Below are 14,683 nucleotides of genomic sequence, written 5' to 3' on the forward strand. Positions count from 1 at the left end.
AGGGCGGCCACCTCTGTGCCTTGTAGGACCTGGAAGAGGGTTCAGCGACCCCACAGACCGTCTCTGTCGCCGCCTCTTTCAGCCCTGCTCCGCAAAAGGACCTCGTTATTGGTGCTAGTTCTAAATGGCCCTGGCGCAGGTGAGTGCAGAGTGCCCAGACCCCTACCCACTCGCACCCCTACCTTCATTGTCTTGGCGCCCTGACGTGAGAGCTGGTGTTCATTAGGGAAGTCCTCATCTTCACCTCTCTGCTCTTGTGTCTGCGTGTCCTGGCATGGGGTCACTTACAGCCCATGTATGGAATCCAGCATGGGGTTTACATAGAGAGATTCTCATTTCTGGCAACCACCCGAATTTTTGTTTCCGGTGTGGAAGGAGGAGGTGTAGCTTCACAGAATCTCTCCAATACCCGCGACCCGCGTGGGCCTTCCCGCTGAGTGGACGTTAGGCTCCTGAGTGCAGAGACCTCCGTGTGGATTCCAGGGCTGTGACCTTGTCTGAGTCCACTCATTATCCTTGGCCTACATTATCTCAGGCATAAAATGGGAATGTTAACAATTGTTCCCTCTTGGTTTAGGGAACTAGAGAGTGCACTTCTGTTACTGTGTCCCCCAGCACTGCCCAGGGAGCATCGTTCTGTACTCTTCTGCTAGAGAGGTGCATTTTGGACCTGTGTTAAGGACCTGTGTCTCACCCCAAGGAGAATCTGGCCTTTGAGCCTTCCTGGGCTCTGGCCTATACGTAACTGATGAGTGGAGTGGGATGGATAGCCTGGGGAACAGGTGGATGGGAAAAACACACTTGGAATTGCTGCTCCTCTGCTGGGGCACAGAAGATCACAGATCTTCACAGGCAGGAAAGCCCCCAAATTCATCACTATAGTTGCCGTCTTGCCAGTGGGATTGACTTGCCACTGACAGTAGTGAATCAATTTACCTGTTTAAGGCACTCACAGTTGAAAAGCAGATGCATTACATATTCCGTGTGGATGAAAAAGGGGTGCTGTAATAAATCTAACTAAAAGTAACATCACAGGGTGATCTCATCATAAATTCCTAATTGGGCAGTCATGCCCCAGCTCTAAACTTCTTTAGTGAAAGGTTTATCTTTGCCTTAAGCAAACCTTGTCCATTTTCTTCTGCATGTCTGCATGTACGTTAACACACCTTTGAAATGCCAGAAATAACTCTTTTTCAGATCTCTTGGAGGAGTAACCACCCTCAAAGGATAGTTAATCTTGTTAACTATCCTGTACCTTGCTTTCGCCCACCCTCAGGTAACCTTTAAGTTCTCTCCTTAATTCCGCTTGTATAAAAGAACTACAAAACTGTCATCTAGAAAGTATTTGAGATCTTGCCTCCCAGCAATTGTCATCAGTTTGGGCTCAAATAAATTCTTATAAAAGTTGTCTACAGGTTTGGATGTTTCTTGTGTCAGCATCAGTAATGATGTTGTGCAGGCGTGTTGTGTCTTTAGATGTAAACGCACAATAGACCCTCTTTTGCTCCCTAAGATGGCACCCTATTTACCTTTGTCTCAACCGGATCCTCAGCATTAGGACTTGTCCTATTTATTTGTCCTCCACATGGTTCCATTTCTCACTTCACTTCATGCCTCCAGTGTCCCCTCCTTGGAGAGGCTTTCCCTACTCACTCCATTTAAAGTCATCTCCAGTCTCTTTTACCCTCATTCTGTTTTGTTGTCTGTAGAATCCTTACAGCCATTCAAGACAGTGTTTTGCATTCCTAAACCCTGGAACACCAGCTCCTGTTCTGTGCTTTGTTCTCAGGTGAGAACAGTACAGGGCTTGTAACTGGTGCTCCTATAAGTGGTTAAAGAGTGAATGACTCCTCTCCAGGCACTTCTACTGTGGCTTGCAAGGCCCTACTGCATCCACCTCTGCCCCTCCCCCCCTTCTCTCCTTCTGTTCCTCCTTGCTCACTGCACCTTGGCTAAGCTGCCTCAAACATCCCAAGCTCTTTCCCATTTCCTGGCCTTTGCCCATGCAATGCCCTTAGCCTGGAAAACTGCCTCCAGACCTCTGCAGGGATGCCTCTTTACTTCCTTCCCAGCTCTGCCCAGTGTCACCTCTTACAAGGGTCTTTCCCTGGCTTTGTTAGTTCTAAATAAATATTCGCCATCCCTACCTGCCTATCTTCTGAAATCTTTGTGCATAGAATCTGGTACAGTTACAAAAGCAGAGATGGGGATTTCGTTGATTTATTTTTTGCAGAGTATTCTGGAAGCAGAGAGGAAAATAACTACAACAACCATAGCAGCCGACCTTCATTTAGCTCTTAATCTGTGCTGAGGCGGAGTTAGCCCTCCTCCTCAGAGTCAGGGTCTTTTATCATCCCTGCTTTATAGAGGAGGAACTGCAGGCCTGCCAAAGGTCACAGCTCCGAAGTAGCCAAAAGTCAATACCCAGTACACTGACCACCAAAGCCTGCATTCTTTTTTTTTTAAGATTTTATTTATTTATTTTTAGAGAGAGGGGAAGGGAAGGAGAGAGAGGGAGAGAAACAGCAATGTGTGGTTGCCTCTCACATGTCCCCTATTGGGGGCCTGGCCCGCAACCCAGGCATGTGCCCTGACTGGGAATCAAAACTGCGACCCTTTGGTTCGCAGCCTGTGCTCAATCTACTGAGCTACACCACCCAGGGCTGCATTCTTAATCACCCTTCCACCCCTAGTGGACAGGAGAAGCCTGGAGGTTACACCTAATGACAACTTTTTGCAAGGAAGGAGGTGTCCTTTTAGCACATGGATTTGGGAACAAGGGAGGATGGCGGAATTTCCAGCCACATGGAAGTGTATGCAGACAGGCAGGGAATATCTCTGAGATGTGCCTCAGGAAGGTGAGGTTGTGTGGTCTTTTACAGATGTTCAAATTCCGCCCCTGTTCCTGGGACCTGTAACTCCGGGTGGCTTGCTAAAGCTGCCTAGCCCCACTACTGTGCCATGGTGTAGACATCATAGCGGTGGGTGGTAATGAAAGTAGGAAAAACACGTTGAGCACTGACATGTGCTAGGCATTCCAGGGTTTGCTTCATGAACATTTTTTCTTAATTCTCACAACTACCTAGTGCAGTGGGAACTATTACTATATTGATGTGGAAATCAAGGCTCAGAGAAATAAGTTTACTTTCCCCAGAATACAGAGCAGACAAGTATCGTCCCCAGTAGGCTGTATTCAAAGTCGAGATCTATCTCCAGAGCTGGAATGTGTAATTGCTAGAATGTGACGAGGGAAACCTTAGCATGGTGCCGGCGTGTGGTAAGGACCAGCAAGGCTCAACTGCTGCTGCTTTTGTCATGCCTGGTGCTTTGATCATCGTCACATCCTCCCTAATCCTCTTCATTCCCAAAGTGCCTGCCCTCTGTCTCTCAGGCTGTTTGGCCTTGCCATCATCTGTGTCTTTCATGAATAGCTTCAGCATAGACAGTTTTCGTCTCTAACATGGTCACATTCTGTCCACCAGCAGTGTCTGACAGCAGCATTGGAACTGGAACAGAGCTAGGCTCCCAGGAAGTGCTCAGTGATACTGGCCTTGGGGCTCTGTGGTCCTTTACCAATGACTGGGCATCGGGCTTTAATCTCATTTGACTGGCCATAGGCCAATGAAGCTACCTCTGTTTGACTTTTCAGGCTTCGGTTACCTTCAAGGATGTGGCGGTGACCTTTACCCAGGACGAGTGGGGGCATTTGAACCTTGCCCAGAGGACCCTATACAGGGAAGTGATGCTGGAGACCTATAGGCTCCTGGTCTCTCTGGGTAAGGCCTCACGGCTCCTTTGTGTGGGGACCCACAGCTTCCTTCGTTCCACCTTTTGTTCAGGAGATTTCTACAGGATGCCCTCTCTCCTGCCCACAGTCCCAATATGTATTGGTTTCACCTTCTTCTGCCTGTTTCCCTGTATCTCCTACAGGGAATAGTGGGCAAGAAATGTAGTTCCTCCTGCCCTGGCTGGTGTGGCTCAGTGGATTGAGTGCTGGCCAGCAAACCAAAAGGTCACCAGTTCAATTCCCAACCAGGGTACATGTCTGGGTATGGGCAAGGTCCCCAGTAAGGGGTGCACAAGAGGCAACCACACATGTTTCTCTCCCTTTCTTTCTCCTTCCCTTCCCCTCTCTCTAAAAATAAATAAATAAAATCTTAAGAAAAAAGAAATGTAGTTCCTCTCAAAATGGCTCAGGTACCAAAGGAAAAGGATTTGTAGCAGGAAATAATGGGTTTCTTTTAATATCCAAGGGCAAGATGTCCCAGCGGGAATCATGAGAGGCTAAAGACAGAAAATGGAAGAAATCATGATTAGATCTTGGCCTCAGAGACTTCTGATCTTTTTGTCTCTCTGTGGGTCTCCTTGTGCCATTCTCAGCAGATTGGCTTTATCTGCCACAGGGAGTTGATAACTGGAAGAGGCCACTCCTGTCCTTGCTCTAAGAAATCCCCAATTTCTTGTCTCTACTTTTCTTTGTGTGTGTGTGTGTGTGTATACATATTTTTTTTTTCATTTCTGTCTCTTCCTCTCTACCTGGCTATTTCTGCATGGATATCCCAAGCCTATACTTCCCTTTATCTTTCACCCTGGTGCTCAGCACAGGCTGGCTTTAGTCTATCCCTTCTCCAGATTCCCAGGAGATGGAAGCTGAGTGGCTAAGCTTGGCTGGCTCACAGCCCAGTCAGCAGGACCCATGGGTAATGTGGTACTGTTCAGAAAATGAGTGAACCAGACAGGACAGCAGGAGATATAAGTCCTACTGGTTATTGTTCTAAACAATGCAATTTATTTAAAAGGCTTCTTTGACCCCAATGCCTACCTGCTCATCCCTTGTGTCCAAAAGTCTGGGCCATGGTTCTCTCTTGGTATGGCAGATCATTTTAGGGAGTACAAACATAACAAATGCTATTGGTGGACAATTAGAAAAAGCCATTCTCATTTCTCTTTTATTTTTTTCTAAAGATTTTTATGTATTTATTTTCAGAGAGAGGAGGAGGGAGGGAGAAAGAGGGGGAGAGAAACATCAATTGATTGCCTCTCACTCACTCCCAAATGGGGAACCTGGCCCACCACCCAGGCACGTGCTCCAACAGGGAATCGAACCAGTGACTCTTCAGTTTTGCAAACCAGCATTCAATCCACTGAGCCACACCAGCCAGGGCCGTTTTTTCTCTCCTACTTGCTGATTGTTTAGGGAGAAAATATCTGTGCTGAGTCTTTCTTAAAGCCCCTTTGACTTCTGGTAATTTCCCTAAACAGAGGAGACAGCCCTAAACTCACAGCCCTGAGCAGGCAGTGTGAATTCACTGAGATTTAATGGTGCTCTCTTGATTTTCTTGTAGTAACTTTCCATTTGTGGCAAATGAAACTGGTTTCTCAACTTCTCAAATTGACACAAGATTCCCTTTTTGAAGATCTGTATTAAAGTAAAAAGTGGGTCAGTATAAAGAAAAGTAGTTAATAACAATGGTCATAATGTCCTATGAGCATTGGTGCATGTAGATCCTGTGACAACATCTGCACAGTTTTGGGGGGTTCTCTAGGATGGAGGTCAAGGGAGATGGAATCGGCACAGATAGCCAACACTACCTTACTGTTTAGGACCCAGTGACAATATTCTTAGCCTTGGTTTTCAGGTCACAAATCAACTTGGACAAGAGCAGCCTCATTCCGAGGTTTCCTCTCCATCCTGAAGTCCCAGACAGCATTGAGACATTTCTTTTTGTCTTTGCTAAAATATGCAGATATTATTTCTTCTCTACAAACAGGATATCGAGTTTCCAAATCAGAGCTGATCCACCTCTCAGAGCACCTTTTCCGAGAAAGTGCCTGTCCAGGTGGGTGGTCAAGATTTATGCAGTGGGTGTCATGGAAACCTAACGGTGAGGGGCCCACTCTTTGGAATTCTGTGGGAAGCTTCTTGTTGTGGCTTCCTTGGATGCCTGAGGTCTTGATGTCCCTCTGTCCTCCCATGGTCTCAACACGTTCCTTACTGCCACCAGGTGAAGAACCTGTATTGTTAGATAAGAGTGAGGCTCTGGGCTCCAACTCTTGGTCTTAAAGCCTGTCTTTGCCCCACCGACCTTGCGACAATAGGGAAGTGGCATGGTTTTATTTGTGTCTCACGTAGCTAAGTTAGGCTAAGTTAATGCTCACTGCAGAAACACAGAGTCTCCAAAACATCGGTGGCTCAATATATGAAAAATATTTTTCTCACTTATGACAGGGTCCATGTGGGTCAGCATGGGAGTTTATATCACACAGTTATTAGGAGACCCATGTGCCTTTCATCATCCATATGCAGCTTTATGGTTACCCTGGAATCTTTCTGCTGCTAAGGGCAAGTGAGAGGAAGCTAGAGTCACACCCAGTTGCACACACATCACTTCCCCTCACATTCTGTTCAAAACTCAGCAGTTGGCCATCCCTCTTTGGATGCAGCAGGGAGATGAGATTTAGTTGTGTGCCCAAGGAGAAGAGCAGATGGGTTTCGTTTACCTACTCTTGTAAAATGAAAGTGGTAATAATTTGTAACTCATTGGGCTGTTTGACAGTGTAATCATTTAGTGCGTGAAACTACTTAGCACCATGCCTAGGCTATAGTTAGGAGCTCAACAAAATTCAGCTGTTCGGATCTTTCATATGATATCAATCACAATGCATAATATCTCACATGCCCTTCTGGACTCATTAGCAAAAGAGCCTATCTTACTACATCTGCCTATAATTTGTTCCCACCCTTGTCCATCCATTCATCCATCCTCCCGTTTGTTAGGCAGAATCGGTGCCTGGCCCCACTTGCTATGTGTCCCTCCTTTACTATAAAACTTGAAGATGACATTTGGATTTGGATCTAGGCTGGTGAGGGCAGTTGGAGTCATTGCATGTTTTGTTTGGCACCACTGCAGAGCCATATCTTGCCTGTCTCCTGCTTCCCTGCACTGCTCAGCCAGCTGGTGAGTGTCTCTAGCCAGCCCCTCCTCCGCCTGGCTGAGTCTCTTCCAAACACTTAGTTTTCAGTTACATTCTGTGTTCTATCAAATTCTTCATGCCTAAAAGGATATCACAATCTCGTCTACTCCTCCGTCCTCCACAGTTTCACTAAATGGCCCTGAAGGGGAAACAACCTTGTACTAACCCGTAACACTCTGCCTTCATCTAACCCAACCTCCAGCCATCCTCATCCTGCTTATTTTATGTTTTTCACATCGAGTGAATCCCTCACCTCCACCACCTCCATGAGCTCCACCACTAACATCCCAGTCTAAGTCCTCATCACTTTTGATGGTATGATGCCAGCACACTGCTAACTGGTCAGCCCACATCTTGCTCCTTGTTTCTGGTCAGCTGTGTCTCCTGCACCAGCTCCCCACCCACTCACTCAACCATTGATCCAAGCATCGACCACTCCCTGAACCACTGATGTCTCAGCATGTAACACATATCATGTCTTTCTGCTCTTGCTTCTCAACCTTATGGATTCATCGTTGTCTGATTCATGCCTGCAGCTCCCTTTATGACCTCTGGAAGAGATCTTGTCCGCTGCCATGGCCACTTCCTGTACCAGAGACTAACTCATATCTCCTGCCTCTCAGAGACCTTGCTTCTTCACTTATTTTCTTTCTTTTGTATCTTTATCTCCCTGTTGTCAATTAAGAAAAAAAACATGCTCAGGTTGCTGACTAGGGGAAAATAAAACACACAAAACAGTCCTGGCTCCATGGCAGTTTCTAAATGTTGACTAATATATTTGTACAACCAAACTCTTGGAGGAGATGTCTTATTCTTGGAAAAGTTGCCTACATTTGACTTCCTCATCTCCACTCTACTCTTTTTTTTTTTCCAAATTATAAGAGAAAGTTCATTGGAAAGTTACAGAGGTAGCAGAAGTCATCTGGGCTGCATAGGCTCAGGAAACAAGTTATAGAAGCAAAAAGAAAAAAAAGGACCCTTGGAGCTTAGGACAGAGAAAGGCAAAGGTAATGCACCTGGCAGAAGAAGGGGAAGGGAAAGGTGTGGGCATGCTCCAGAGAGGGAAAGCACCCACTCTACTCTTTGTTGTTTTAATTTTTAAACTTGCATACAGCAATATGCATATATCTTGAAAAGTTCAGTCTGATGAATTTTTACATAGATAAAAGCCCAAGTAACCACCACCAGGTCAAACATGCACAATAGCTCCAGCAATTCAGGAGGCTTTGATGCTTCCTCCTAGAAAGGTAACCAGCGTCTAGATGGTCACCACAGATTCATCATGACTGTTCTAGAATTAATATAAATGGAAACCAACTGTATATTCCGTCACATCTGTCTGCTTTTTGATCATCAGTATGTCTGTGAGATTCATTCTTGTGGTCGCTTATAGTTGAACTCTGTTCTTACTCAATAATTGACAGTGTCTCATTGTAAGTATGCCCTTTCTCCTGTGATTGTCATCTTAATCTTTTTCCTGTATCTGATATCATGCATATTTTTCTCATTACCTTTGTAGATACAAGGACTTATTTCTGTTGGGGAATGATTGGGTCTTAGGGTCAGTCTATGTTCAGCTTGCCAGCAGTTGCACAGTGGCCGCACCCTTCATACTCCCGCCAGCCATGTGTGAGAGTGAGTGCCAGCGCTCCGCATCTTCTTCAGCACTTGGTATCTCCCCCACACTCTTATTTTTGAGGCCTGGTGGTGAGGTGGCTCAGAACCACAGCACTGAAACCATGCTTGAGGAGGTTGCTGCTCTTACCGTAACTGCCAAGTGTAACAGCAATAATAATGACGATAGATAATGGCCCACAATTTACTGAACGTCACACTGTGCCTGACACTGTGTTGCATACCTTACAGATATTGTTAACTCTCATGGCAGCCAGTAAATTAGTCTCCCAGTCTTTCAGATCAGGAAAATGATATTTGGAGTCAGTTAACAACTGTCAAGATGACTACGCTTGGCAGAGGCAGGAGTTGACTGCAGTGATGGTCATCACTACCACATTCCGCCAGTTTTCGATGTATCAGAAACTTGGTGCACTTTTTTTGCACCTGAGCTTTAGTAGCATTTAGTCCCAATGATTCCTCTTTTCCAGTTCTGATTGCTAGATTCTCTGCCTTGCACGCTGATCATCCTCTCAGTATTAGCTTCACCTAGCATCTCGTGGTCCTTCTTCTTTTTACTGCTTTTAGTCTCCCAGAATGATCCACCTGTACTTAGTTCTTCAACTTCAACCCATGCATGTTGTGTCCCATATTCAAGCCATAATATAGACAGGCTGGCTAGCAAATATTGATGGCTTTTTCAGTGCTTGCCCTGCATTAAGCAGTGTATGTGTCCTGTTTGACTTCATTCTCACAAGGATCTGTGAGGCAGGCTCTATTTGTAGCTCTGATTTTTAGATGGGGGAGCAGAACTTGTGGAAATTGAATGGCTTACTGAAGGGCACAAAACTAGCAAGGTTGTTGCTGGGATTTGAGCTTCGGCTGGGTCTCCCCAGGTACCATAACATTAACCACAATACTCTGTTGGCTTCTAACATTTATAATTGGCTAAAGGTGTACAGTTATACTAATTATATATGTTAGTTTATAACACACTCTCATCGTTTGTCAATGAGCTGTCATGTTTGTTTTGAAACTTTTCCCAGTCATTTATTGCCTCCAAATAACCCTATCATGACCACCATCAGCCTCGCAAGAACAGGAGCATTGCCTATATCCTTTATCTGTCTATACCTTTCTTCCCTTTCCCATCTTCTTCCTTCCCCACAAAGATAATCATTTTCTTAAACTTTGCTTTTATAATTTCGTTACTTTATATGTGGAGTGTTTTATATTATAAATTGAATTTCTTTTATAGATAATGGTGATTTCACATTTTCTGTTTCGTGTGTTGGTTTTGTTTTGTATCTTACAAGCAATTTGTTTATTTCATGTAGTTGTCAATTCATTTCTTGGTTTAATTCTAGTATTAAACCATTTTGTAAGCACGCTTAAACAGTGTATTGTGTAGACTTTTTTTTAACTTCTGATAAATGGTGTCATAATTCATTGCTGTGGTTTGAACATGTGGTTTGAAATCCTAACCTCCGAAGATGATGGTATTGAAGCTTTGGGGAGGTGCTTAGTCATGAGGGTAGAATCCTCATGAAGGGGATCAGTGTTTTATAAAACAGGCTCCAAGGAGACCCTTGGCCCTTTCACCACGTGGGAACAGTGAAAAGGTGCCAACTATGAACCACAGAGAAGGCCCTCACCAGAACTTGACCACGCTGGTACCTTGATCTTAGACTTCCCAGCTTCCAGAACTGTGAGAAATCATTTCTTTTGTTTATAAGCCACCCAGCCCATGGTTGTGTTGTTATAGAAGCCCAAACAGACTAAGATGTTAATGTAGGCTTCTGATACATACTTTTTTAAAATTCAGCATCTTGTTACTAAGAATCAGGTGTGAGCCATAGTTTCTTTTCTTCTCAAAATAGTCTATTATATTGCACAAATATATCACAATATATATATCCATTTTCGTGGACATTTACCTACTTCCATAATTATACCCAGAAAATGTGACTTCACTAAACTGATCAATAATGATACTTTTTTCTATTTGTGTGGTCACCATCCTGCCGCTTTGGAGAATCTTAGATGTATGTGTGTGTGTGTAGTCATCCACATGGAATTCTTTTTATGACTGGAATCACTGGATGATGGAAAACAACTTTACAAGGTGTTGCCCAGTGTTTTCTAAAGTGGTTTTGCCAATTTGTTAAATTCACCAGCAATGAATGAGATTCCATAAACCAAATCCTGTTCCACACTTGATATTGTTGGGCTCTACAATTTAATCCAAATTGAATGGGTACAAAGTGGTTTCTCACTCTGGTGTTTATTTGCATTTGCTTCATTACCATAAGGTCAAACACCTCATATGTTTTTTGGGGGCCAACGTATACCTTCTGTAAAATATAAGTTCATGATCAATCTTTTGCCTGTTTTTTTGTTAAGGATTTTGCACTTCTGTTTTAGATTTTTAAAAATATTTATGCATTCCTTACATTAATGTTCTATTAACTATATATACTTGCAAATATATTCTCAGTTTTACTGTATCTTATGTCTTTCTTTAATGTCTTTTAATGACTAGAACTTCTTAATAATGCTTTGTGACAATACATGAATTAATTTTTTAAAATATTTTTATCTTTTTTTTTATCTTCACCCAAGGACATTTTTCGTTGCTTCTAGTTAAAGAGGAAGGGAGAGAGAAAAGTAACAGTGTGACAGAGAAACATTGATTGATTGCCTGCCTTATGCACCTAGATCCAGGATTATATGCTCCCAGACCAGGGATTGAACCGACAACCTAGGTATGGTGCCCTTACTGGGCATCAAACCTGCAGCCTTCGGGTTATGGGATGATGCTTCAACCAACTGGGCCACATCAGCCAGGGCTTTTTGTTTAATCTTTTAAAGTAACTTTTTGTTTTTCAATTACAGTTGACATACAGTGTTCTATTGGTTTCAGCTGTACAAGCCTGTGATTATAACTTATAAAGTGATTACCCCTGTAAATCTAGTACCCATTGACACCAAATATAATTATTACACTATATTATTATAACATCATAATAATATAATAAGTACTATAATAAGTACTATACTATACTTTACATCCCAATGACTCTTCTGTAAGTACCAGTTTGTAATTCTTTTTTTGTTTTTATTTATTTATTTTTTTTTTAGAGAGAGGGGAAGGGCGGGAGAAAGAGGGAGAGGAACATCAATGTGTGGTTGCCTTTCATGCGCCCTCCATTGGGGACCTGGCCCACAATCTAGGTGTGTGCCCTGACTGGAAACCGAACTGGTGACCCTTTGCTTTGCAGTCCGGCACTCAATCCACTGAGCCACACCAGCCAGGCCAATTTGTAATTTTTATTCCCTTCACCTTTTTCACCCATGCCCCAACATCTATCCCATCTGGGAAGAGTCAAAATGTTCTCTGTATTTCTGAGTCTATTTCTGTTCTACTATTCATTTATTTTGTTTTTTATAATCCACATATAAGCTAAACCACATGGCATTTGTCTTTCTCTGTCTGACTTATTTCACTCAGCACAGTACCCTCTAGGTACATCCATTTAGTTGCAGATGGCAAGGTTTCATTCTTTTTTATGGCTGAGTCATATTCTATTACATATATGTACTACATATTCTTTATCCATTCATATAGTGATGGACACTTAGGTTGCTTTTATATCTTGGCTATTGTAAATAAAGCTGCAATGAACATATGGATTGGGGGGGGGGTCTGTCCAGAAAGTAGCTAACCATGTAATATGAAAAATAGAGACATTTATTGAAAAAGATACAAGATACAAAAAACATTGTACATGAGATAATGACACCTCAGTCCCCTTCAAAGTAGGTACCTTGGGACCTCACACAGTTCTTCCAGCATCTCTTCCACTGTTTAAAACACTCTGCAAAATCTTTTGTTGGAATCATCATCAGCTGCCCTGTGGCGGAATTTTTTGGAATCTCTTCTATAGACTGAAATCTCTTCCCTTTCAGAGGTGATTTTAGTTTTAGGAAAAGCCAGAAATCACAGGGCACCATATCTGGGCTGTAGGGGTGCTGAGTCACATAGGTGATTTGATGTTTTGCAAAAAAACTGCATGAGCTGTGAGGCATGAGAGGATGTGTTGTGATGAAGCTGCCAATCGCCAATTGCCCATAGCTGTGGACATGGTAGTTTTTGAAATCCCCAGATTCTCACAGTCAGTCACCCATCTTTGTTGATTGCAGCCCATAGACATTCAACATTCCCAGGTGTTCTGCTTGTTGCAGGCCCTCCAGAATGTGAATCACTTTCAACAGATTCTCGACCATCTTTGAAGTCTTTGTGCCACACTTTTATTTGCACTGCACTCATTGCATCGTCCCTAAAAGCCTTCTGAATAGTTTCCGTGGAGGAATGTTCAAGTTTAATGCAAAATTTGATGCAGATTCATTGCTGTACTAGCTCAGTCATTTTGAATGCTACAGCCACACAGTACACATGCTCACTCAACAGCATCTACCACCCCCACTGACTAGAACAGCAAAGTCATAATCGTTCATGCATATGCATTCCAGTCCACACTACTCGGCTGCCAGGTTACACTGATGTCTCACAAACCATTCTCGTTATAGTAACAATGGCTGGACTTTTTCCTGACAGACCTCATATGTCTTTCTGACTTAGTGTTCATTTTTTTCGGGCAAATACCCAGAAGTGGGATTTCTGGGTCCTTCTTTGTCTCTTGTTATAGCCTTTATTTTAAAGTCTATTTTGTCTGCCATAAGTATTGCTACTCTATCTTCTTTTTGTTTGTTTATATTTTCATGAAATATCTTTCAATCTGAAGTGAGTCTCTTGTGAGACAGCATATGTAAGGGTCTTGTTTTATTATCCATTCAGCCACTGTTATGTCTTCTGACTGGAGTATTTAATCTATTTGCATTTAAAATAATTGATGATACCAATCCAAAAGAACCGATGCACCCTAATGTTCATAGCAGCACAATTTACAATAACCAAGTGCTGGAAATAGCCTAAGTGCCCATCAGTAAATGAGTGGATCAAAAAACTGGTACATTCACACAATGGAATGCTACACAGCAGAAAGAAAGAAGGAGCTCCTACCCTTTGTGACAGCATGGATGGAAATGGAGAATATTATGCTAAGTGAAATAAGCCAGGCTGTGAAAGACAAATTCCATATGATCTCACCTATAAGTGGAACCTAATCAACAAAACATACAAGAGCGCAAAATGAACCAGAGTCATTGAAATAAAGAACAAGCTGACAGTGGCCAGAGGGGAGTGGGGAAGGGTATGGCAGTGGAAGGACAGGGAGGAGTCATCAGGGAGCATGTGTGGGGGACCCATGGACAGGGACAATGTGGGGGGAGAAGATTGGGTATGGGGGATGGGGCAGGGGCGTAGTTGGGGGAAGAATGGGGACAGCTGTAATTGAACAACTAAAAACAATTGGGACAAAAAGTATGCCTTATACATGGCAAAGTTCAGTACATTCCTCAGCCTCTCCTATAGATGGGGGGACTGGTGGGAAGGCAGGCAATGGAATATAAATAGCATTTAGGCTTCTGGAAGATTTGGTTTTTTTGTTTTTGTTTTTGTTTTTACCTTTCCCTTCTTCCTGCTTCTTGCCTGGAATATAGATATGATGACTAGAACTCCAGCGGCTACCTTATGACCTTGAAATGAAAAGTCACACTAAATTTGGCACGGCAGGAAGATAGAGCATGCTCAGTTCCTAATGAGTTCATGGAACACTGGCCGAGTCCTGACTCCTGGGGTGAGAGACTAAATCCTTACATGTTTAAATCACTATCATCGAGTCTCTATTATCTGGCAGTGAAAAGATTTCTAATCATAATTCCCAGAACATAAAGTAAATGTTACAAACCTTGACAATGTGCTATATTATTATGGAAAAAATTAGAAGAGGAGGAAAAATCGTAAGTAATTTCATCCTTCCTGGCAGAGTCAGTCAATATTAAAACTGATGACAAGGGAAAAGGCATAACACCACCTCTTGATGTTTTTTTCTTTTTTTAAATTGTTGTTTTATTGCAGTTGTCCCAATTTTTCCCCCTTTGCCCTCCTCTGCCCAGCCCACCCTCAGCTCCC

The 14,683-nt window shown here is 43.2% G+C and overlaps 1 protein-coding gene across 3 annotated transcripts in view; it reads left to right on the forward strand.

Moving 5' to 3' along the window:
• The window catches only part of ZNF599 (zinc finger protein 599), a 26,440-nt gene continuing 11,757 nt past the window's right edge, over positions 1-14,683 (forward strand). Inside the window, exons 1-3 of one of the 3 annotated variants that reach the window (XM_045185356.3) lie at positions 1-139; positions 3,650-3,776; positions 5,772-5,840. In XM_045185356.3, the coding sequence (XP_045041291.1) occupies positions 125-139; positions 3,650-3,776; positions 5,772-5,840 (211 nt within the window). In that variant the 5' untranslated portion in view covers positions 1-124. Of the gene's footprint in view, positions 140-3,649; positions 3,777-5,771; positions 5,841-14,224; positions 14,349-14,683 lie in introns of those variants that run through there. The other 2 variants (XM_045185357.3, XM_045185358.3) reach the window with 2 other exon arrangements.

Source organism: Desmodus rotundus, chromosome 12, assembly GCF_022682495.2.
Source record: "Desmodus rotundus isolate HL8 chromosome 12, HLdesRot8A.1, whole genome shotgun sequence".
Taxonomy (NCBI): domain Eukaryota; kingdom Metazoa; phylum Chordata; class Mammalia; order Chiroptera; family Phyllostomidae; genus Desmodus; species Desmodus rotundus.